The following is a 25,637-nucleotide window of genomic DNA, read 5'->3' as shown; positions in this document are numbered from 1 at the left end:
GACCCAGAGGAGGATGAATGGGGACGGCAGGCTGGGAGGGCTGGGGCGAGGGGGCGTGTGAGGATGGCCCAGCTGGGCGGAGGGTTTCCCAGGCTGAGTCCTGACGAAGGGCAGTGAGTGACCACTGGAGAGAGGGCTGGTCTCTCCCATTTAACCCACGAGCTGCTGTGGATTCGGGATGTTTCTGAGTGGCTGCATAGCATGCTGGTTAGAGACGCGTGCTCTGAGCTAGCCTGCCTGGGTCTGAACCCTGGCTCTGCCACTGACCTGTGGGGTGGCTCTTGGTGCCTCGGTTTCCCTGTCTATACAATGCTGAGGAGTAGGTAGGTAAATCCATATGGCGGGGGGGGGGCAGGTAGTAAATGATCAGTCTTGTTAGTGCACAGTGGGCTGGGCTAGGAGCTTGGAACACGGCAGTGGTCAGAGCCCTGCCCATGCAGACCTTCCCGTGGGGTGGCAGACGGTCGGCACACGTGTCACCCCAGTGTGTAATAGCATGCAGTACCGGAGTTATGGAGAGCATGCTTCCTGGCCTTCCGGTGGTCCCCCAGCTAGAGCAGACAGCACATTCAGCACGGCCTGCCCCCCACCCCTCTCTCCGGGCCTCCTCTGCGCGGCCGCCCACCGGGGCAGGGGTTCCAGGCTGCCATCAGCAGTGGGGCTCAGGGGTTTGGGCAGTGAGTGCCTCGGGAAGAGCGTGCACTGAGCCCTGGTTCTGGGCTCCTTGTCCAGTGCTCCCTCATTGCCTGCTCAGGCCAGCCAGGCTCTGAAACGCAACTTTGCATAAAGCCGGGTGAAGCCGGGGCCAGGCAGGGACTTGGGGGGGGGCTGCTGCCTCCCACCCCCCCTTTCAGACTGCAGGCCCCCAGCCCGAGGGAAGCGTGCGGGCTGCTGGCGGCAGCTGTGCAGGTTTCCATGGCGAGTCTCCATCGAGGGAGAGACAGAGAGGATGGATGCCGCTTCCCGACACGTGATTGATCACCGCCCTGGGCTTTGTCTCCGGGGTGAGGGAGCGAGGGGGCTGTATTTAATAAATCCACAATTTATATTTAATAACAACAGTGACAACCCAAACATGGCCTCTGATTGAGCCGCGTGATTTATGTGGTTGCCCCCAGAGACCCTGGTGGTGATGAGGCTGCATTTGCCCGAGTAATGAATCCCTGGATCTGGGCCTTTGGGCCCTGAGACCCTGAGGGCCTAGAAACCCTGTGGTGGCCTGGAGACAGCCCCTCCAGGCACCAGCCCTTCTGCCCTGGGGGGCCGGTGGATGTGTGGCCCGGTGGCTGGTTGGAAGCCTGCATGGACAGGGTTATCCGAGGGTCCTCCTGAGAGGTGCCTTGGGGGCTGGTGTCAGGCATAGTGACTCTTCTCACTGGCCTTTAAAGGGAATCCTGTTGATGCAGACTCGACTCATCCCATTTAAAGACCCTGCAAGCACTTCTTGGAGAATGCCGCCGAGCGGCAAGAGCATGGCTGTGTGCCCGGCCCGGGGATGGCCCTGTGTGCCGAGCCCTCGGACCTCCCCGCCGTGCCCGGCCAGTGCGCTCGTCCCCGCTCCGATGTGCTGAGGCTGCAGGGGGGACCCTATGGTCCCAGTCTAGTCATGCACTGAGAGGCCCCCAGGAGACAGTGGGGGTCAGCCTGGAGCCCAAGGAGGGCAGAGGGGCAAGGCAGGAGGAGAGGGTGAGCCTGGAACATTCCGTGCCTCCTCCTGCCTCTGGTCCCTGCCCGTGCTGTCACTTATGTCTTCCCCACACTTTGCCCTGCTACGCGGACTCATTCTTCAGATCTCATCCAGCTGTCACCTCTTCGGGAAGGCTCTCTGATGGCTCTCCAGACCAGGTCTCCCCTTCCCTCAAAGCCGGCCCCAGCTCTAAGGTCTCCCCCTGCCACCAGCATGGGCTGGTTCCTGGAGCCTAGCACAGCTGACAGATGGGAAGAAGAAAGAAAAGGGAGTGAGGATAAGGCAGGGAATAGGGCCCCAGAAGAGTGGGGGAGATCAAGGAGGGCTTCCTGGGGGCAGTGGCAAAACCCCTGGGCTTGAAGGACCAGCCAAAGCAAAGGCTTAGAGGTGGGAAGGGAGGGCAGGCCTGGGACTCAGGAGGGCAGCATGGTGGGGTCACTACCGAGTGAGGCCTGTGAAAAGAGCACTGGGCATTTGTGTGACGCCGAGTTAGCCAGTCACTGCCCCTCCTCTGGGTCTCAGTTTCCCCACTGTAGAATGAGGGGAGGGGATTGGCAGGCTCTCCCATTCGGAAACACTCTGGCTGATGCTCGGTCACATGTCTGGACATATAGTTGGAACCTCACTGAAGGGAGGAGTCCTCCACCCCCCAGGGCCCCCGTCCTTCAGAGCTCCCCATTTCCCCAGAAATAGAGATGATGGAGGGGACAGCCTCTCCTTCTGATGTCCTTGGGAGTGTCTGCACTTCCAGGGAGCCAGCGGCTCATGGGAGAGGGAGCCCCGAGAAGGGGGCCAGGGCCCAGGAAGTGGCTGCCCGGGGCAGTCGCATCCAGCCTTTGAGCCTTGAAGGTCCTTGAGGTTTCACACCTTCTCCCAGAGTAACTGGACTGTCCCCAACTTACAGAGATGGCCTGGAGGGTGGGAGGGTCCAGGGCACAGCAAGGAGGTGGTGCAGTTGGGATGCTGGCCCAGGTCTGGACGCCGGAGGCCACGTTCTCTATTCTGCACCCTTCCTGCCTCCATGATCCCTGTGGGAATATCCCTTGTGAGGCGGGGGACAGGTGGCGACAGGTTTTAGGTCTCAGAGAGAGACCTGCAGCTGTCACCTTGTCTCTGGCCCCTGCAGAATGTCACTGGAAAATAACCATTTTGCTTTGTTTTCTCTTGTCACAGAAGGTGTTGAGGTTAGATGCCCAAATTCCTATTGTGAAGACCCAGGTTCAAATCTACTCTTTAACTTGCTAGCCAGGGCCTTGGATACGGGACTAATGTTTCCAATCTCAGTAACTTCCCGGGGTTGCTGAGACTCAGGTGTTAGCCAGCATTTGGCATTACAGGTGTCAGAAACCCAATGTAGATTGTCTTAAGGATAAAAGACAGTTTACTGGCTTGCCTAGTTAGTGAGAAAGTTCATGTTTGGATCCCGCTTCAGGTATAGCTGGATCTAGGGGTCAAATTATGCTGTCAAGCTCCCCCACCTTCTGGTATGCTCCCTCTCTTTCTCTTTCTCCATATCTCAACTCTTCTTGTTCTTTTCCTCACTTCTGAATTTCCAGTCTGGGTTTCTGGGAGCTCCATGAGGTGACCTCGGTGGGTATCCTGTCCACAGGTATATCCCTTGTGCCTAGCGGATGCCTGGCTTTTGGGAGGCACTCAATAAGCATTTGTCCACAGATTGACTGAATGAAATGAGCTGGGCCTGGAAATACTTGCCTGGTGTGAGTTCTGGAACCAAAAACCAGCTTCAAATTGCAGCTCTACCGACCTCCATGGCTGAGATCCTGGGCAAGCGTTTTCTGAGCCGCAGTGTCCTCGTCTGTAAAATGGGCACACCCATAGTACCCTGCCTGCGCGGTTACGGTGCGCGCGAGGCCAGTGAGTGCATGTCGCGCGCTTAGCAGATGACCAGCGCTCAGTCTGGGAGGAGCGTCAAGCTCCCACCTCTTTACTGTTTGTTGTTATTTCGAGGTTGAGCATTTGCTATAAGCCACATAGCTGGAGGATGGTGCAGGGAAGTAAGAGTCTTTATTTTTTTCTCTGGGGATTGTTAGGTTTGCATCCTCACTGAGCTCAGTAGCCTCAGGGTGGAGGGAAATAAGTGCGCAGTTAATTAAAGAGCCCGGGCTCCAGCAGCAGGCCAGCCCGCCTGGAGCCCTCAGAACTCGCGCTGCTTGTGGCTGGCTGGTGGCGGGCGGGGCTGACGCCTGCTCGGGCCCCTTGCTAAGGGGTTCACAGGAGGAGAGCTTGCTGGGACCAGAGGTGGCTCTGGAAGTGGTATCTTGCTCCCTGCCTCTCCCTTTGTCTCTCTTATGTCTCTGACTTGGTCTCCATCACCTTGTGTCGTGCCCACAACCTCAGGACGTGTAGGGGGAATGAATGAATGAATGAATGAACAAATCTGATTGGCTCACTCATGTTCCTGCACCAGGACGAGAGCCCAGTAGCGATCAGCTGCCCTTGGTCCAGTCAGCTGCGTTGGGACAGCAGGATGTATAGGGGATCCACAGGCCTGCCACCAGCCAGACTGTCTGCCGGAGGGTTGGGTGAGGCGGGGAGGAGGGAAGGGACTCAGAGGACAGAGGGGTGGGAGGGGAGATTTTAGCTTCCAGACCAGCTCAGGCCCTTCCTCCTCCTGGAAGCTTCTAGGGAGCCCCTTGCTGGGTTTGGGCCCTCTCTGACCCCCAGTTTCTCTCTTGCCCCATCAAAGCTGGTGGCCTTACTGTTGCTGCCTGGCCAAGTCTGTCTCTGCCATCAGTCTGGGGTCTCTTGGCCTGGGATCAGGCCTGGTTCATCCCTGTGGCCCCAGCACTGAGCTCAGGGTGGGCCCACCGTGGGTGGGCAGAATGTGCTGGGCTGAATGGATGAGTAGATGGATGGATGGATGGATGGATGGATGGATGATTGGACGCAGAAGGGAGAGAAAGAGCCCCCTAGTGCCTTCTTGCTGGTTGCCATCGAACTCAGGGAATCTTCCTCTTCTCTCTGGTCACACCCTGCTCGGACCTGCCGGGGGTCTAACTCGGCTTGACCAACCCCCTTGAGGGCCAGGCATGCTCCCTCCCATCCCGGCACCATGAGGCCATGCGGAGAGGCTGGCTTGGCACCCCCGACTGCGGTGGAGAGAGCGTGCTGATGCTCCCTGCACATTAGCATGCTGAACCCACGTCTCTCGTAAGGTGTTAATTAAATTTCTTCGAAGTATATTGTCTGAAAAAAAAAGAGGATAATTAGAAAGATGTCCTTAAAAGTATTTATGTAACTGATATGGTACCGCTTTTGGTTTGCCGCATAATTAGATTTAAACACAACTCCTCGAGCAGCATACTCATTTGGAGAGAGCTGCTCGTTGAAATGTCATTGCATTGTTTTTAAGAGTTTTGAGCCTGGCAAAATCATTCAGCTGAGGAGGCTGAACGTGGCGGGGGGAACACCGAACTGGGAGCACGGAGCTGGGTTCGTGTCCCATAATCTCCCTTTATTCCCTGGGACGCCCGGGGCCACTCGCTCGGTGTCGTTGTCTGCGGAACCACAGGGCTATGATGGGCTTCCTGGAACAAGAAGTTACATTCCTGCAGCTCTTTTAATGTTCTGATAATTTTTGCGTATTGAGGTAGTTCTGTTTTACGGGCAGCAAAGCAGGGCCAAGTTGAAGGTCCCACATTAGTGATCCGTGGCAGAGCTGGGGTTCGAAGCCTGGCCCTCTTGATTCCAGAATCCTTTTCCTACACACCCCTGGAAAGCCCTTGTTTTTGTTTTGTTTGTTTTGTTTTTAAAGATTTTATTTATTTGAGAGAGAGAGAGGGAGAGAGAGAGAGAGAGAGCACGAGCCGGGGAAGGGCGGAGGGAGAGGGTCAGGCAGACTGCCCGCTGAGGCTTGATTCCAGGATCCTGAGGTCACAGCCTGAGCTGAAGTCAGACTCTTAACCGCCTGAGCCACCCAGGCGCCCCTGGAAAGCCCTTGTTTTAAAAACGATGGGACCATCTCAGAGTTTAGAAAAACTGCCTTGGTTTCACGAGCTCTGAAATCCCCGCTTTCCCACGTGGCTCTCCCTGAATGCTGTGTGTGCTCCGCGGGGCGCCGGGGGGAGATAGCTCTTTCACCAGGACCGGAGACCGTGGCCCTGCGTTTTTGATGGGGCTGATGGCGCACCTGAGGAGGCGAAACTGGTTTTTAGGAGGTGAAAAAGCTTATTCTTCTTATTCTAAAGCCCAGATCTCCTTACAGTGCATGAACACATATACAGCTATTTGTGGTGGTAAAATCTCATGGGAAGGGAGCGCGTAGGGAAAAAACGTCTACAAAGGCCCCGAAGGGGGTGATGGGAGAGAGGGTTAGCAAAGCCGAACAGCGGGTTAGTGGTCGCCATCACACTGTGCTCACTGGTGCTCCCCGCTCGTTTCCTCCATGGACCCTCCGAGAGCCCCGTGTTACAGAAGGGAAACTGAGGCCCAGGGGAACACACATTTTTCGGACCCCCAAGGGCCCATTGGGAAGGCCGGGCACACCGTCCGTGTTCAGGGTGGATGTGGTCTGAGTGGACGGCTTCGGCCGCGGGCTGGACACGGGCCACCTGCAGTGTCTTCTCTCCCCGCAGGGTAGACCCCGTGCCTCATGATGCCCCCAAGCCGCCCGGCTACACCCGCTTCGTCTGTGTGTCTGACACCCACTCGAGGACAGACCCCATCCAGATGCCCTATGGCGACGTGCTCATCCACGCCGGGGACTTCACGGAGCTGGGGCTTCCGAGCGAGGTCAAGAAGTTCAACGAGTGGCTTGGTAGGTGCTGGGCAGGAGGTGGCCTTGCTCTGCTCCCTGGGGAAGCCCTCCCTGACCTCCCACTCCCTGTCACACCTCGACGTCTCCTACCCCAGCACTTGCCTCCGCCGTGACTTGTTTGTGCGATTCTTTTGGCCTGGGAGACTCCCTCCCGCAGGGGTTTTGCCCAGGCCTGTTTGTGTCCACTTGCATGTCCAGCCCCCGGTGCCTGGTACAGGTAGGTGTTCAATAAATAATGCGTGAATGAATGAATGAACGAATGGGCGAATGAATGAACGCCTCTCTGGGAACGGCGACGACGGGGCAGGCACTCCGCTGCGTGTGCCACCCACCGCCCTTGTGACAGCTTCCCCAGTGAGGGGGGAAGCTGGGGACCCGCGCAGGCTCCTCCCCGGGGCAGCTGTTGGAAGGCGCAGTGGAGCGCTGTCCCACGCAGTGGGCAATGGTGGGCGACGATTTCTAAGCATACCCCCAGGGATTTGTCTTCAGCTTTTTGCTTTCTTCCCAAACAAAAAAGACATAAATATGGAGTGTCCCTGGGAAAAGCTGCTTGCTTGGAATCCAGAGAAACCTCAGAGGGGGTTATCTCTGCCGTGGTCTGGGGGACAGATGGAGGGCCCCTGGGCGGCCTAGCCATAAGCCTCCGGTCTTGGAGGTGTGGACGCAGAGCCGGCCCACCTCCGGGCCCAGCCCTGCTCCCTGAGCTGCCAGCCGGTCCCACCCCCAGGGCCCTCCCGCTGCGCCGTTGGCTGGGAGCTTCAGGAGCAGAGGGCCAGGAGCGACGCGGGGAGGCTGCAGTGAGCGCGAGGCCCGGCTCTGCCAGTTGAGACAAATATTTACAAGCAAGGCCTTCCCCTCTGCTTGGCAGGCTTAGAGCTTTAAATATTGATTTTTTGAATGGGAAATTCTGATCAAGTGCCCTGTTTGGGCTGGACCATCGGAAGGCCCGGGTGGGAGAGAGCTCCTGCAGGGTGCGTCGGCCGCAGGCTTCTACCCGGCCGGGCTGCCTCCTGGCCACGGCTGCCCCCAGGAGGGGGTCCTCCCTGGCTTCTCATCCCCTTTACTGTGGGTCTCCAAAGATGTGAGGCTGCACTTGGCTGAGCCAAGAGTCTATGTCCGAGGCAGATGCCGGGCTCCCACTGTGGGCCTGACAGTGTGTCACTTGATAATGCTTACGTCCACTTGCGGGAATGAATGAATGAATGAATGAATGGGCGAATGAATGAATGACTCTGGGAATGGCGATGCCGGGGCAGGCACCCAGCTGTGTGTACCGGCATGCATGACTTTTGGGAACTAGGTCAACTGGGGGACAGGTGCTGTTTTCATCCTAATTACACAGTAGAGGATGTCAGCCCGAGGTTCTCACGCCGAGGTTCTCCAGGGTGGGGACAGTTTCCGACGAGCCCCCAGCCCACGACGAGGTCCCATCCCTGTGGAGTGGATGAATGAACCAAACAGGTGGGCCATGTGCTGCTGGTGCAGGGAAAGGGGGCTCTTTCAGGCTGAGGGGACAGCGGAGGCCAGGCGTGCTGGGGGACACTTGAGAGGAGCCGCTGTGTGCTGTGGCCCGTGTGAGGGGCTTTGGGACTTTGAGGGTGAGGGTCCTGGAAGAGAGGGCTGGGTCACCACGACTCTGAACCTCAGGACCACTGGGGGCACAGGGGGCCAGCACGGTGAGGTGGGCATTTTAGAAAGATCGTTCTCCCTGCCTCTTCACAGAAGTCAGAACAACCGTGGGGATTCGGGGGTCTTCCTGATTTGCACCTGGAGCTGCATTCTTTATTTGCCTGGGTTGTCGCTGGGGCGTGGGAGTGTGGGGTGGGGTGGGGTCCGGGGGCTTCAAACCCGAGAATGAGGAGCCTCTCTCCTGCTTGACTGAGCGGTGAGGAATTCGCACATGAGCAAACATTTATATCAGAGCAGCTTCTAGAAGTCCCTTTGCAGCTGGCTTTTCAGGAACCTGTTTGTGGTACGAAAGCAAGATTCCTCCCCCGCGGGCTGGCAGTTCAGGTCGCCGGGACGTGGCAGTCATGGCTGAGAGTGCACTGCCCACGGTGCACTCATCGGGTCCGTGTAGGCGCGTGAATCTGGACACGCGTACATCTTTAGACAGCTCGTGTTTAATGAGTGATAATGTGTGCCAGGCACTCATCTAAGCCCTTGGCGTGTGGGATCAAGTCATTTAATCCTCCTGACAACAGAATGAGGCGGGAGTGGTTGTCGTCCCCATTTTGCAGAGGAGAAAACTGAGGCCCAGATACATGAAGCGAGTCGCCCAAGGCCACACGGATAGTAAGGGGCAGAGCTAGGATTCCAAGCCAGGCAGCTGGACTCGGGAGCCGAGCTCTTGCTCACCCGTATCTCCTTTCTTCTTCTTACGGTGAAATCTCTCTGATTCAACGTAAAGGTGTGGACTTTGCTATTTGGGGCCAGATGTCCTGGGTCTGCTTCCTGCCGCTCTGATTACAGAAGCCGCGTGACCTCTCTGAGCTTCGGTGGCCTCATTTTAGAGGCGGGTGGTCATTCTCTTCTTGCCCTGCCTCCCCCTTTGGAGGTGGGTTGTTTTCGGGCTCCATTACGATGAAGGAATTGACCGAGTTTTGAAAACTGTGAAGTGCCGTGTACATGGTCTGTTGCCCCCATGAGCTGGCATTTGCCAGATCAGGCCTCGCCTTGGGATAGAGGTGGGGGTCATGGGTGGGTCCTGCAGGAGGGGGGACATGTGATCATGAGGTCATGAGGTTGAGCAGCAAGGGGAAGTGGTAGAACGGCTTGTGGGCAGAAGTGTGTGGAGTTTCTGAGACATGTTGATGGATGATCTCAGCTGTGTCTGCAGTTCACACACACACACACCCCCCCCCCGGAGAAAAGACTGGAAGGAAGTACCCATTCAGACATTCATTCTGTCTCACTGAGAACCCACCACGTGCCACGTGTGTCGCAGGCACGGGGGTGACAGTGAGGCGGGAGGAACAGGGCACGCTTGCGTTCTGGTGATGGGGACACGGTGCATCCGGGGAGGCGGGCTCGTGTTCACGTAGGCCTGTGGGCCAGGGACCAGGGTTTGGGGTCGATTCTAAGTGCGATGGGGATTTTGGGGAGGCTCGTGTAGGGGAGTGACCATTAAAACGGTGTTCAAAGGCCTGGATTACAAAGTTAGAGTGGAAGCAAGAAGGCCAGTGAGGGCAAAGTCTCTGGAATGTTCTGGAACTGATGTTTGAGTAGGGGCATCATGGGAGATTTTCTTCTTTATGGTTTTCTCTCTCCTCCACCTTGATTTTCTGTAGGGAGCATGTGTTACTTTGGTGGTACCCTATAAAGACAACAGTAAAATCTTAGTGTTTTTTTTTTTTTAAGATTTTATTTATTTATTTGACAGAGAGAGACAGCCAGCAAGAGAGGGAACACAAGCAGGGGGAGGGGGAGAGGAAGAAGCAGGCTCCCCGCAGAACAGGGAGCCCGATGCAGGGCTCGATCTCAGGACCTCGGGATCACGCCCTGAGCTGAAGGCAGATGCTTAACGACTGAGCCACTCAGGCGCCCCAAAATCTTAGTGTTTTTAAAGAAATCTTGACCTCTCCACTATCTGGTGCAGAGTGTGTCCCAGGTTGGGGGTGAGGGCAGCACAGGCATCGGGTCAGTCCTGGTGTCATCCAGCCACTCAGGAGGTCACCTGGAGCCCTTCCCCAGGCCAGCAGGGCCCCACCTACCTCTCGGCCCCATTGGCCCAGGATCTTCTCCTCGGATAAGAAAGTTATGGATTTGAAATTCACAGCCAGCGTTTTCCCCGTTCATTGATGTCATGGAAAACATTTAAAAGCATATTCCAGGGGCCACCTCCAGACAGTTAAGAGGAGATTTAAGAAATTAATAAGGGCCTTCTTTATAAGTCAACACTAGGCACCTAACTGGGGGGGGGGGTGTGTGTGGCTAAATTCAAGCTGACTCTAATTTGCTGGCAGGTGCATTGCTCTGGGCTTGGCCGTGAGTGGTGACCATGTTTTGCCCATTTACAGGGCTCTGTCTGGGTCTGAGTTCGTTGGAGGGGTGGGGTTGGGGGGGTGATAGGGTTCTCCTGAGAAGACCATCAATATCTGTCCTGTTGGCCATTAATATCCCAAATATATTAATGAAATAGAAATGCCAGCTTGATTTGTAAATGTTCCAGTGAATAGCTAAAAAATTGCTAAGGACAAGTTTTTCGGGTATAAGGAACGAAAGGAATAGCAAAACTTGCTGAAAATGGAAGAGAATGTGCTAGAAGGTCCTTGCTCCTCCACAGCTAATGACCTCAGTGTCACCCGAGCCACACTGGCCGACTGCAGTCCTCGTTCCCCACCCTGGGCCTTGGCTCATGCTCTCCCCCCAGTGGGGAATGTTCCTCCTCCATCCTGTGGAGTCCTGCCTACCCTCCACGGTCGCCACCTGCGAAGCCTGACCCAACCTGTTGGGCAGCACTGGTTTCTCTTTCCTCTGTGTACTCAGAGCTCCCCATTCAGGCCCTCGTGGCAGGGACTTATCTATGCCTTCATGCCTCATCCCCCACCTAGGCCGTCAGCCCTGGCAGGGCCTGGACAGAGGCTGTGGGCTCAGGGTGGCCTGGAGTGAGTGGCACACTGTGTCCCTAGCAGGCCATGCATAACCAGCTGTAAGAGGGGGAACAGCACTAAGAGGGGGCTCTGAGGAGGGGCTGTGAGGAGGGCAGGCTGTTGCAACATGGAACTTGGGGTGGGTCTGAGACGACCCAGGGTCGGAGGCTGAGTTGGGGTTTTCACGATGAGTCCAGGAGCTGAGGGCTGCAGGGATCTGGACCCCAGCAAGGGGGGCGAGATATTCTAGGTGGGCGTGTGGGGTCCCCCTTGGCGGCTGGAGCTGCTGAGGGCAGGAGGAGATGCTGAGCCCCAGTAGCACCCACTTCCAGGATACCACTGACCCGAGGCCTCGACACCATGCACATCTGATCCCAGGCGAGAACACCAAGGCTGTTGGCTCTGAGTGACGGCCACGCCAAGAACTGTGAGTGTATGAGCTGATTTGTAAAGCGCCACCAGGCTTTGTGACCTCTCTGACCAGCAGGTGCTAGGCTGGCCTCCTCAGTCCCCGCCAGGAGAAGCCAGCAGCCTCTGTACCCCCATGCCCACCCCCAGCTCCCGCGGCCTCAGATCCCTGCACCGGCCCAGAAGTGATAACCTGGAGGCCACTGGCGGCTTGTCCTCACATCTTCTTTCCTCTCCTTGCTTCCCCACCGCCCCGTCTAACTGGGGTTCTCCTTCTGCAGTTCCCACACCACCGCCCTCTCGGCACTGCCCCATGTCCATCCCCCTTTGTTCCTTGTTTTGCTCCTGCCCACTGAAGGCAGCTTCTCCTGGGGGGCCAGCCTTGGGCCTCCCAGCCACCTTCTTTCCAGATGACAATCACACGGGCCCCCAGCGTTTGCTCCAGCCCTGACCTGCACACCCCCCTCCCCACCATAGTCAGCTTTCTCTTTGAGATCCAGCTGATGTTTTGTTCACTAGTCCCAGAAGATACTTCCTCCTGGCTGGCCACCAGGATTTCAGGCTCCTTCTGTCCCAAACCTGTGACCCATTCGCATTGGCTACGCAGTAAGACCCCCTAGCCCCCATCCCCAGCTCCTGTGCCCTCCCACTTCCCTTGGAGGCCGGAACCAGCTGTCACTGACTGTTACTGTCACCCTGCTGCTGTCTGCTTGTCCCCTCCACCTGCTTCTATCACCTGCTAAGCCACTGTGGGCACCCAAGCGGGCCGGCCAGCCAAGCGTGCCTTCCTCCTGTAGGATCCTGTGAGCCCCCGGAGGGTGGAGATGGTGCCCCGCGCCGACCCCAGGGCCCTGCCTGGCCCTGAGGGTGCTCGGCAGGAGGGTGTTTGTTGAATAACGGTGTGAGGTCTGTAAAGCACCCGGCACACCAGTTAATTAAGTGGCTCTCTACCCTTCGTGGAATCAGGCAGGGGAGGAAGATGAGGGCCCGGTAATGGAGTATTTGGAAGTTATAATTAACTTTTTACTGGTGCCCTAGCATGAAACGATATATAAGACAATATAAAAGGGGTCCAAGGATTTAGTTAAATAGAGCTGGGTCTTTTGCAAGTAAACCCTTAATTAAAATCCGTGAGGGAGGAAGGGAGAGGAAGGGAAATGGAGAAATCACTCCGAGGCGGAGTCTGGTTCCTGCCTCATCTGCCATGGTGTTGAAGGCCCGAGGGCTGCAGAAACGGGCTGCCCACAGTCCTTTGGCCTCTTTGTGATGCGGTCCAGGAGCCCATGGAGTGGGCTCGGGGGGGTGAGGGGCCCTGGAGAGGAGCAAGGTGCTGGCCCTCCCAGGCAGGGGCTGGAGGCACAGGGATTGTTAGACTTTGTGGGGAATGACCGTCTTCACTGCAGCCAGAGGTGACTGCCCCCTCAGCCACTTCTCCCCTTCCCGCGGCAGCCCACATTCTGCCTGTTCCCCACTCTCCAGTCCACCCTTCCTGTGGGGGGGATACCCTCCCCATGGAAGGCTGAGCTGTCCCTCTCTGTCACCCTCAGCTCTGTCCCCAGCAGTGTGTGCGAGGCCCTGCTTTTGTCTTATCCCTTTAGCTGTACCTTTCTGACCCCGAATTTCCTGCATTGTCTCACCAAGCACTTACCTGTGTGTGTGTCATCTGCTTGCTACACTTGGCCGTGACCTCACCCCCGCTTACACTGCTTCACGGTCCGTACTTGCCACGTGGCATGCCTCCTGACTGCTGCCATGGCGTGGGGAGGGCATCCCCCATTTTTTGGTACCAGGCTGCAGAGACAGTACCTGGCTGGCCCCACTCGCGGGGAGCAGACACTTGCTGGGTTCCCCCGGCATTGCCAGCGTGCTCTCCAGGCAACAGAACCATTCCACTGTCTGGCACCCCTGGGGGCAGGGCAGAGTGGGGGTGGGATGGAGTTCTCCTGGCCACAGCCTACATCTCCAGGGCTGTAAGCAGCTCAGGCTCTGCAGGGACAAGCCTCACACTGATCCAGGCAGTGGTGCCCCGGGTCTGCATCCTTCTGGCCTCTCGGCCCTGGATAGGTCGGTGAGGGTCTCCCTCTCCTGCTGGGCTGTGACCGTGGGAGGACAGGGAAGGGGTCCACCCTCACCCCAGTCCGTACATGTCGTAGGAGCCCCCTACGTTCTCCGGCTTGTTGTTGGAGATTCAGGGATGACCACCACAGGTGCGGTCCCTGCCTGAGGGGCCTGAGGACGAATGCAGACGGGTCATAAAGATTCAATAAAGAGGCAGGATCATTTTGGTGATTAGGTCAGTAAATCAGGTCAGCAAATAGGGGAGGTGATAGTGATTGCAGCAGGGGTTTATCGGACATAATATGGCCCCAGAAGCCCCCTTCGTAGCTGGAGGCCCACGAGACTGAGCCCAGTGGCCGTGGAGGCCCAGAGAGGAGGCCCAGGGAGGAGGCCCAGACCTGCTGACCGGCAGCCTGCAGCCAGGGCGAGGTCGTGGATTTTATTCTAAGTGTTAAGGAGACCCCTGGGGCTTAGGCAGGGGAAAGACACTGTCCAACGCAGTATTTTGAAAGACTCCTTTGGCTGCAGGGTGAGCTGGGCTGTGGCAGCAGGGAGGTCTGGGCACCAGGAGAGGCCGCACAGGTGTTGGCGAGAGGCGAGGGGAGCTGGGACTGGACATGGGGGCAGAGCGCAGTGCAGGCTTTGCTGGAATTTGGAGGTGACATCAACAGGATTGCTGCTGGGAGGTATGGATGGAAGGTGAGGGCGATCGCTGGCCTGGCACGAGACAGGCACTCAACAAGTAGTGGTTAAGCAAAGGAAGAAAAGAAAAGAGAAATTTTACAATGCGGTCATGTCCATCAAAATGTGCAGCCAGCTTTTTCTGTTTTTTTGTTTTTTTATTATCTTACAATGGTCCTCGCTGAGTATGTCCAGTAGACCTAAACTGGATCCTGGTTCATTTGCTCGTTAGTTGGACACCATGGCCTGATTCAGACCTTCCCAGAAACATGTGATTCTCGCAAACACTCCAGATTGAATATTTAATACAAAAATTTTCTTGCACTTTGGTCCCCAATTCATTTCCGGCACCTTTCTGCTCAGGAGCTGCTCGGTGTCCGAGGATTTTGGTTGCGGGGAGCACAGGGGCCAACGTGGCTGATGAGCACCTGCTCGCCTCGGTGCAAGACTGATGCTCAGACGGAAAATGGGTGAATGGTACGGCAGAGGTTTGGTGTTCAATGAAAAAATTAAATTTCTATATTCATAAAATAATTATTCACAAAGCCAAAGTGTGTTTTAGGGGCTACAAGAGAGAAAATTATCTTCTAATAAAGACGGGAAAAAAAGTCTAGAATTCTAAGTTGTGGTCCAATGATTTTGACCAGCCATAATTACAGTGGCTTCATATTAATGGGTAAGCCCCTTGAAAAGTGTGTTTAAGTGCTAATTATCTTTTTATTAAGGGTATATTTATTTATTTATTTATTTTAGAGAGAGGGAGAGAGAGCAGGGGGAAGGGCAGAGGGGGAGGGGGAGGGAGAGAGCAGGGGGAAGGGCAGAGGGGGAGGGGGAGGGAGAGAGAGCAGGGGGAAGGGCAGAGGGGGAGGGGGAGGGAGAGAGAGCAGGGGGAAGGGCAGAGGGGGAGGGGGAGGGAGAGAGAGAACATCAAGCAGACCCTGCACTGGTTTTTTTTTTTTTTTTTTTTTTAATTTTTTTTTTTTTAAAGATTTTTATTTATTTATTTGACAGAGATAGACAGCCAGCGAGAGAGGGAACACAAGCAGGGGGAGTGGGAGAGGAAGAAGCAGGCTCATAGCGGAGGAGCCTGATGTGGGGCTCGACCCCGGAACGCCGGGATCACGCCCTGAGCCGAAGGCAGACGCTTTAACCACTGTGCCACCCAGGCGCCCCCCTGCACTGGTTTTGATCTCATGACCCTGAGATCATGACTTGAGCCAAAATCAAGTCAGACGCTCAACCAACTGAGCCACCCAGGTGCCCCTTAAGTGCTAATTATTTATTTACAAAACAGAATGGCTTTGGAAATGAATGAGACCTACTGGTGTGTGTGTGTGTGTGTGTGTGTGTGTGTGTGTGTATTTCAAACATGTTTTGCAAGATCATCATCCTAAAAATTTCTGTCTTAAGTTAAAAACAACAACAACAAAATTGTGTTTAAACAAGGTATAGATGCACTCTCTGAAAGTTCTTCCTTCGTTTTGTTATTTTGGGGGACTTTTTTCCTTGCTTATCTGTATCCCATTTTGTGCCAGAAGATTTGAGATACTTTATAAAAACAATACGGGATAGTAAAATGGTAGAATATCAAGGATAAATTAAAAACCAAGATTAAAAAAAAGAAAGAAATTAGAGTAGTTAAGGGCCTTCCCAGGGCTACATGGACCCTGTGAGCTGGAAATCAGAGACTGAGCTTCCTGGGGGCCAAAGGGAAAAGGGAGATGCATTTGACAAATGGTTTTGATGACTGGGAGGAGGAAATGTGCAAGGCCGTCTGACTGATCCTTCCCCTGTGTCCTGTTGGATATCCATCTCATTTAGCTGTGAGTGTCTTGAAGACCAGACTTGTGTCCCTGTCATTTCTTACAGGAGGATCTTGGCAAAGATGTTTGTATTTGAACAATAACAATGAATATTTGTTTGGCATTTCCCAGTATATTAAACATGTCCATTTCTGGCATTCATTGTGGGCCTCACCCCCCTTAGGACTGATTGAAGTTTCTTTTTTTCCCCTCTACTGGTTTGGAAATTTTACATTCTTTTTCAATTTGTTTAGTGGTTACTCATAAATGTTTAATATGCATCTGACTTAGCTCAGTCTAAAATTAATCAACACCTTCATTCTTCCCTGAAGGTCCCTGGAACGCACCCACCCCATCCCCTTGCTGCCATCTTATATATCTTTGCTGTCTGGTGTCTCACTTCTGATTTGTTTTTAAGCCTGCCCTGAAGTAGGCATCATCACGATTATTAATAATAATTGTTTCCGTATTTATACTTGATTGTTTACGCAACATATGTTTGCTGAGCACTTGTTATGGTGCTGGACATGATTCTGGGCACTGGGGATGCAGTAGTGAATGCATAGCAGGCAGGCCATGGACAAAGAGAGATCTAGTGTGTTGGAGAATTAGGATAGGGGTCAGGGCAGGACCTTCTGATGAGGTGACATTTGAGCAAAGACCTGAATGGGGGGAACCAGTTAGGGAGGGTGTTCTGGGCAGAGACAGTAGCTCTGAGTCAGCGGTGCTGGTGACACCTTTGAGGACCCCCAGGGAGGCACACAGCTGGATTGCCATGGAGGGCTTGAGGGAGCGAGTGGGGGAAGCAGAGGCTGGATGGGGGGTGGGAACCAAGTAGGGAAGGTCAGGTGGCTTCATGTAGGATGTGGCACTTGAGGGAGACCTTGGCATTTGGGCAGTGTTTGATCAAGTGGAGTGTGGTTTCAGGCAGGGGAAGGGGCAGGCTAACCAAGGGTCTGAGGCTGGAGCTCTGCCTTGCCATTGGTTTGCAATCATTCTTTCACTCAGTAAACATTTACTGAGTACCTGTCTTGTCCTAGACCCTGTGCTAGGTGCTGAGGCTATAGTGGGTAGCAAAGCAAACAAGACTTCTACTAAAGAGACATATGCATAAGAAAACACCATGGCATAATAGAGACAAGGTGAAATGGTGGCCTGTGACCAAGTTAGACCCATCTGAGTTTAACTCACAGCTCACCTGCCTCTCAGGTGTGAGACCATGGGCAGGTGACTTACCTGCCCTGGATCTCAGATCCCCATCTGTACCTCGCTCGGATCCTCCCAGACTGGTGGTCATGTGGAGGAGGGATGCCGTGTTAATAACCACATGGGCTTGGAGCCTTTGCTGGGTTTCCCTCCATGACCCTCTTCCCCTTCAGAGCATCTTCACTCGTTAGTGCTTATTCGAGGCTGTGGAACCACCGGAGGAAATGTTGGTTGGTAGAGAAATACTGGTTTTATCACTCAAGAGTTGTGAAAGCAAGATTTGCTGGTGTGCTGCTTCTTTTTTTTATTTTTTCCTACCAACGTGGAGAGATGTGTTCGGATATGAAATAAGCCTGTGGGTTTTTTTTTAAATGTCATTTCCATACTGGACTTCATTCCAAAAACAGGAATAGTCAACAGCCAGAACATCCTGGCTAGCACAGAAATGAAATATTCTGTCCCCGTGTGCACACAAACTTCTGAAATGTCTGGAAGATCCCACCATTTCCCTGTCCACACCTTCCCCCGCCTGCCTCCTGCACCTGGACTCAGCACAGACTTTATCAGAAGCTCTGTGTCCGGTTTGGTTGGGCGATGGTGATCACCACTTAGAGAGGGTGTGGGAACTGCCCCCCCACTGCTGCTGTTTTTACAGAGCTTGCGAGGTGTCTCCCCACTGGTCTCTCGTATCATCCTCACAGCCGGCCTTCTCAGACTCCAGGCACATGAGACGCTCCCAGAGGGGGAATCTTGTTCAAATCTGGATCCCAATTTGGCGGGTCTGGGATGGGTTGGAGATTTACATTTCTTACAAGCTCCCGGGTGGTGAGTGGTAACCCTAGACCGGCACTGTCCAGTCCGGTAGCCACCTGCCTCATGCGGGTATTGAGCACTTAAAATGTGGCTAGTGTGACTGAGAAGCTGACTTTTGTGTTTTATTTCATTGTAATTAATTTGAAATTAAAGAGCTACAGGGGGTTAATCGCTTTTGTATGGGATGACACAGCTAGACAACCCCTTGAGGTGTCTGCTGTTAATGTCTCTGCAGATGAAGAAACTGAGCTCAGCCTGGTGAAGAGCTTGCCCAAGACTGTACAGTAAATAAAAGTGGAATCAGGTTTCTAACCCAAGGTCTATGCTTTTTCTTAAATTTTTATTATTTTTTAATACCTAAGGTGATCTTTTTTTTTTTTTTTAACGTGGGTACTTCCGCTGTGTGTCCAGAAAATCCTAGCCTTTTCGATTAGCAAATCACTCCTTTTCAAGACTGTTTTGATATTCGTGACCAGGAGTAACACTTTATAGCGTCAGGGCCAACCAAACAAAGTCATGTGTAAGTTGCTGACGGGATGGGAGAATTTGTCCAACACCCATATTCGAAAAACACAGTTTTTGCTACAAAGCCTCGTTTTCAAGTCTCAGGGGCTTAACAGTAATGACTTCCTCTGGATGACACTTTACAGTTTAAAGGCACTTAACAGTTTAAAGGTGCTTTCATGATGCTTGCTCACTTCTCCTTCAAAACAAGCAGGCCGGGTTCTTTGTAATGTTGTCCCCACTTTACAGATGAAGAGACTAAGGTCCAGTGTAGGGATATGGTTTCCTGGAGGTCACCCAGCTCCTGGCTTTCAGATGTCACCTTCTCAGAGAAACCTTCCCTAGATTGGTCAGCTCCCTACCCTGATGCTTCCTGTCCAGCTCACCCGGCTTTATTTGTTCCATATCCATTATCCCCACCTGACCTGGTACGTAATTGTTTATTCCTTTATTGCCAATATCCCACAAAAGTCTGCTTCTCCAAGGTAGGGATCTTGTTGGTCTCAGGCATGTCTGCACTTCAGCACTACGGACAGCACCAGCACCCCCCCCCCCCCCGCCCCAGTAGGCACTCTTATTTGTTTATTATTTATAAATTAAATCAAATTCCTTACATGAGAGAGGAGCCAGTGGGAAGGATGCCACCTTTGGAGCAGCAGGTGGACCCCCTCCCCAACCCTGCCTGGCCACGTGCCAAGGCTGCTGGGCAGCCTTGAGATAATCATTACTCTTATGCCTCAGTGTATTCATCCACAAGTGGGGTACCAAGTGGGGTAATACACTTTCTTTGTGGAGCTATTGTGAGATTGCATAAGACATTGCAGTTGGGATCCTGCTTAACTAAGCACGTGGGTCTGGAGAGAGACCTGGCCTCAGTTTTCTCATCTGTAAAAAGGGTCTAATATTGACAGAGCTCAATGAGGCAGGGGGTGATCTGGACTCAGCATGGGGCCTGGCATGGGATAAACATACAATAAATTCAACTACTGTTTCTGTTGTGGGTGTTTTATGAATGCATCTAAAGTGCCCCGCACAAAGCAGATGCTAAGCTGATGGCAGCTTTAATTGTTATGATTAATATCTAATCCAAGGATGCCTTCCTTTTTTTTTTTTTTTTACAGTTATTTAAAAGTTAGGATTTAGTTCTTTGAAATTTGTTTTAAAAAGAAAGCAGATTTTTTTAAGTGTATAGTTTTTTTTTTTTTTTTGATTTCTCTTAAGAAGACGAATTTCACACCTTTCTGAGTGTGCCCGCTGCAGATGAAGCTCGGAGACTCACCGAAGGCCGTTTGGAGCTAATTCTGGGCTGGTTTGACAGCCACGACACTGACGGGAAGCACTGAGCTGACAAAACGGGGCTTTCTTGGGTGATGTCCCAACCTCTCAAAATAGTCACTTTCCAGACTACCATTTGTCATATTGGAGTTCTAAAGTATTTTTCATTCATTGATCCAACTGTGTTCCCTCCCCCCCTTAGCACTCTTCATTGGTTCTCTGCTGTGTCCTGGGAGACGTCCAGACCTTTGCCTGATGGCTGGGTGTGATCCCAACTGTGGGTGTGATCCCAACTGTCCCTCCCAGGCCTGCTTCCACCCTCCTTTGCCTGCCCTGGGCTTCGAAGCAATTGCCAAATACCTAGCAGGTGGATTTTCCTACCTCCAAGCCATTGCTTCTGGGAAGCGTCCTCCTAGGATGTCTGCCTGGGGAGTTGCTACGCATCCCCGATACCTATTTCTGTGATTATGTCTCTCATCCACCGTTTCAGAGCCCCTCCCTTACTCCTCGTCAGGGAAAGGAAAGCTTAGTGCTGTATGGTTCCATAGGGCTAGGTATCACCCCCACTACAGATCCCAAACTGCTTGCGTGTGTCTTTCCCACACTAGAGGGCAGGAGAAGGGTCTGTGTCAGGTCCGCTCTGTTCCCAGTTTCCAGCACTTATGAAGGCCAAGGAAAAGGATTGTGGAATAAAGGAATGGGTAAACAGAGGTGCAAGATGATTTTACTTTAGCGTATCTTAACATCCAAAATGTCTTTTTAGCTTTAAATTGGTGGGTTTTACAAAGAAATATTTAAAAAATAGGAACCTGTGGTCTTAATCATTTTTGAATACTTATTTCAGTGGCTACTGCAAAGAACATCGCTTTGGGCCATATTTTCTCCTCTTTAAAGAGTTGTTTGTAGCCAGAAGGCACCTATGAAATCTTTTGGAAAACTATTCAGTAACACAAGGGCCGGGTATCTGACCCTGTAGCTCTGCCTTTAGTCCAGGGCTGTCAAACCCTGGGAGGAATCCATGCTGAGAGTTTTCTGGGAAGGTGGAAGCAGGTGTGGGCTTCCCGTCCTGAAGCTTCTTTGCTGGGACTTTTTGATGCGGGGAGAGGAGGGGATGGGAGTGGGGGTTGGTGAGGGGGCCGAGGCTCTAGATAGCCACTTAGTCCCTTTCTGCCTTGAGACCATGATGACCTCTGAAGTACTAAAATTGTTTGCCTCCACAATTAGGATGATTGGCCTCCAGGGTTCTAAGATTCTAAAAACAGCAGTTTTTAGCTGTTCTACTAGCTCACAATTCTCGTTGTCTGGGTTTCAGGGTCCTAGTTTTCTGCCTCTGAGACTTTTAAAACATTTAAATTGTAGTAAAATATACATAACATTTATCATTTTAAGTAAAATGTACATTTCAGTGGCATCAAGCACATTCACGGTGCTGTGCGACCATCACACCGCCCGTCTCCAGAAGTTTTTCATCTTGTAAAACCGAAACTCCATACCTATTAAGCTATAAATCCCCATATCCTCTCCCCCCAGCCGCAGGCAGCCGCCATCCTACTTCCTGTCTCTGTGAATTCAGTTACTCTAAGCACCTCATATAAGTAGAATCGTACAGCATTTGTTTTTCGGTGACTGGCCTATTTCACCAAGCATATCTTCACGGTGCACACATGTGTCAGAATGAATGCCCTTCCTTTTTTAAGGCTGAATAATATTCCGTCATATGGATGGAATTGTGTTTATCTGGTCTTCTGTCCATGAACATTGTTGTTTTCTGGGTCTTTGATAGTAGCCTTTCTAATAATGTGAGGTGGTATCTCCTGTGGTTCAATTAGCATTTGTCTGATGATGAGAGATGTTTGAACGTCTTCTGTGCTCATTGGCTCTTTGTATGTCTTCCTTGGAGAAGTGTTTATTCAAGTCCTTTGCCTACATTTTTCTTGTTGTTGGATGGCAGAGTTTTTTAATATGTTCTGGATATTAACCCCTTATCAGAAATAATAATTTGCAAATATTTCCCCCCATTTTGTGGGTTGCCTTTTCACTCAGTTGATCTTTTGATACACAGAAGATTTTAATTTAGGAGTATTTTTTTTCTGTTGTTGCCTGAACTTTTGGTATCCCATTCAAGAAATCAATTGCCAAATCTAACGTCACGAAGCTTTGCCCCTATGTTTTCTTTTAAGAATTTTGTAGTTTCAGCTCTTACTTTTAGGTCTTTGTTCCCTTTTGAGTTAATTTTTGTATGTGGTGTACGGTAAGGGCTCAACTTCATTCTCTTGAGTGCAGATAGCCTGTTTGCCCAGAACCACATGTTAGGAAGATTATCCTTTCCCCCATTGAATGTCTTGGCACCTTTGTTGAAAATCATTTGACCATAAAATTTCAGCTCAGGTCATGATCTCTCAGGGTTGTGAGATGAAGTCCTGTGTTGGGCTCCATGCTGGGCATGGAACCTGCTTAAAATTCTCTCTCTCCCTCTCCCTCAGGCCCTCCACCCCTTCTCCCTTTCTTAAAAAAAAAAAAAAAAAGAAAAGAGAAAAGAAAAGAAAATCATTTGACCATACACGTGAAGATTTATTTCTGGGCTCTCTATTCTATTCCATTGATCAGCATCTGTATTTAGACCAGTACCATACTGTTTAATTACCGTAGCTTTTTAGTTAGCTTTGAAATCAGAAAGTGTTTGACCTCCAACTTCGTGTTTCTTTTTCAAGATTATTTTGTCCCCTGAGATTCCATATGAATTTTGGCATGGGTTTTCTATTTCTGCAAGAAAAATCATTGGGAGTTTGGTAGGGACTGCACTGGATCTGGAGATTGCTTTGGGTAGTATTGATATCTTAACAATATGAACCCTTTCAATCCATGAACGTGGGATGTCTTTTCATTTGGTGTCTTCTTTAATCTCTTTCAGCAAATGTTTTGTAATTTTCAACATACAAATCTTTTGCCTCTTTGGTTAAGCTTATTCCTAAGTATTCTGTTCTTTTTGATGCTATTGCAAATGGCATTATTTTTAGATTGACTTTTAGTGTATAGAAACACAACTGAGTTTTTTTGCACATTGTTTTTGTATCCTGCACCTTTGCTGAATTCATTTAATTTGTTCTAAGATCTTTACTGCTTTTAAAAATGGTTTTTTTTTTTTAATATTTTATTTATTTGACAGAGAGAAAGACAGCCAGCGAGAGAGGGAACACAAGCAGGGGGAGTGGGAGAGGAAGAAGCAGGCTCCCAGCGGAAGAGCCTGACGTGGGGCTCAATCCCAGAACTCCGGGATCACGCCCTGAGCCAAAGGCAGACGCTTAACGACTGAGCCACCCAGGCACCCCTAAAAATGGTCTTCAAAGGCTGTTTACAGGGGCCATATGATCTTCTCCAAAGTATTATGTTATTTAAAATAAAATCATTTGAAGCTCCTCATAACAGGAGAGACCTTGTAAGGACTTAAATATATGCCAACAGCCTCTTTTTTGGAGGAATGTTTTGTAAAAAATCCTCTGGCACATGTCATATGTGTTGGTTGTAACAGTCATGGGCTTCAGCTCAGAGAGGTCTGGGTTCAGATTCCCACTTCCCTGCTTATCAATTGTGTAGTTATGTAACCTCACTAAGCCCCAATTTCTGTCTTCTATCTTTCAAACATGCTGTCCATTTTGTGAGACTGTTATTTTGAGAGTTAGAAATAGGGCATGACGGAGCCTGTCTCGGACTCTCAGCAGGTGACACCTGTGATGTCATTAATGTCTGCCTGACCTGCCCAGGTGAGGAGCGGCTTGGCCAGATCACCCGCCTTTGAACCTGGCTGCCAGAGTAATCCCAGCACTTAGATGTTCAGAATATCGGAGGAATCAACCAGTTAAGGTTTTCTGCCTGTTTCGTCTTTCAGTTGGTCTTAACTGTGCCTTGTTTTGATTTGGGTCTAGGTTTTGAGCAACAGGCAGAGCAAGTGAGAGGTCAGGCTGTCCCTGGAGAGAATTAGGAAGTGGGCAAGGAGCGCCTGGCCTCCTGTTGACTTTCTCTTATTTAATTAAAGTTTTATTTGCATCAAAGGAATACATATACATGGTCACAATGCTCTGCAAGGCTTGTGATGAAACCAGCTGTCCCCTCCCCATGCCCCTCCTCAGTTCTGAGTCCCATTCTCCATGTAATCCTGGTAACTTTTATTATTAAGGTGTCTAAGTAACAACTTATGACTATCTTTTATTTTTCCATTTTAGATGTTACTCTTTAATTTCTTACATTTAAAAATGAAGATTTAGGGACTTAGCCTCTCCACCCATATACTATACACATCTCTTCTCCTGTCCTTTTAATATTGTTCTAAGACAGTTTTAGGTTAAATATTCTTGTGCAACTTGTTTTTCCTAAAGCAGTCAGTTGTTTTGTGTGCTCACTTGTTTTTCTGTGTACCCATCATGGTTCATCCCTGTGTCTTGTGGAATTTTTTTTTTTTTAAAGACTTTGTTTATTTATTAGAGAGAGAGAATGAGTGGAGGGGAGGGGCAGAGGGAGAGGGAGAAGCAGACTCCCCGCTGAGCTGAGAGGCTGATTAGGGGCTCGATCCCAGGACTCTGAGATCATGACCTGAGCTGAAGGCAGACGCTTCACCGACTGAGCCACCCAGGCGCCTCCCTGCAGACTTTTAAATGTCCCTCAGCAATGTGATGAGACCTGCTAAGCCATCTTCTGGCTCCTTTTTCTCACTTTCCCTTGAGCCTCTGACCCTGGCCCAGTCTGGACTGTTGAGCCTGCATACAGCCATCATTGGAGTCTCTGCCTTTCTTCTGTCCTGGAGCCCCTGGTTCCATCACCCTGTGGCTTCCTTCAGGGCTTACTCCCTCATTTGGTGGAACATACCCTCCAGTAGCCTTCTGAGAAAGAACGCAGTAGACGTAAATGTTTGGAAAAGCTGCATGTCAGAAAAAGTCCTTATTCTGTCCTCAGTCTTGAATGAGAGTTTGCCTAGCTGTAGAATTCCAAGCAGCACATCATTTTTCCTCGGGATTTGGAAGGCATTGCTCCGAAAACAGTCTTGTCGCTTCTGCTATAGCCAGTGAGAGCCCCGCTCTTGTTTGCGTACCTCATCCTCAGTGTCTGAGCTGTCTTGTTTCTGGGCAGTGTGCCTTGGGTGTGAGTCTTTTTCCATTCATTTTTTGGGGCACTCGGGCAACCTTTTTAATGGCTCAAATTTTGTCCTTTAATCCTGGGACATTTTCTCATATTCTTATATTTTTAAAAATTTCCCTCTTCTCTCTCTCTCTCTTTTTTTTTTTTTTTTAGATTTTATTTATTTATTTGACAGAGAGAGAGACAGCCAGCGAGAGAGGGAACACAAGCAGGGGGAGTGGGAGAGGAAGAAGCAGGCTCATAGCGGAGGAGCCTGATGTGGGGCTCGATCCGGGACCGCGGGGATCACGCCCTGAGCCGAAGGCAGACGCTCAATGACTGCACCACCCAGGCGCCCCTCCCTCTTCTCTTTTATCTGTGACCTCTCCTTCCACCACTCATACAACTGACTTTTGTATCTTTCCTCACCTGGTACTCACGTCATTGTCTTTGTTTCAGTCTCTGGGAGATTTTTCTCAACTTTATCTTCCCACTCTTTAACCAAATTTTTTAAATGCTGCGAAGATTTTCTTTCCTTTGTGAAGAGCACCCTGCTAGAATTTCATGGGCGTAAAATCTTCTATTATCTCGCTGAGGGTGTTAATTATATATTAAGTTATTTCTCCTGCATCAGTCCCATTTTCTCCAATTTCCTTTCTCCAGCTTGCTTGGGTCTCTGAGTCTGTTCAGCGTGGAGGTTGCCCTCCGAGGTCTGATGACCCTGT

General features: G+C 51.4%; 1 protein-coding gene across 1 annotated transcript in view; it reads left to right on the top strand.

The window, feature by feature from the left end:
- The window catches only part of MPPED1 (metallophosphoesterase domain containing 1), a 64,576-nt gene that overhangs the window by 2,199 nt on the left and 36,740 nt on the right, over positions 1-25,637 (top strand). Inside the window, exon 2 of the mRNA XM_087868637.1 lies at positions 6,283-6,468. Within this exon, the coding sequence (XP_087724763.1) occupies positions 6,283-6,468 (186 nt within the window). The remainder of the gene's footprint in view (positions 1-6,282; positions 6,469-25,637) is intronic.

This window comes from Ursus americanus, chromosome 17 (genome assembly GCF_024610735.1).
Source record: "Ursus americanus isolate L20-20 chromosome 17, mUrsAme1.1.p, whole genome shotgun sequence".
In the NCBI taxonomy this organism is placed as follows: domain Eukaryota; kingdom Metazoa; phylum Chordata; class Mammalia; order Carnivora; family Ursidae; genus Ursus; species Ursus americanus.
The sequence above is the reverse complement of the archived record's forward strand: the minus strand, read 5'-3'. Positions and strand labels throughout refer to the sequence as shown.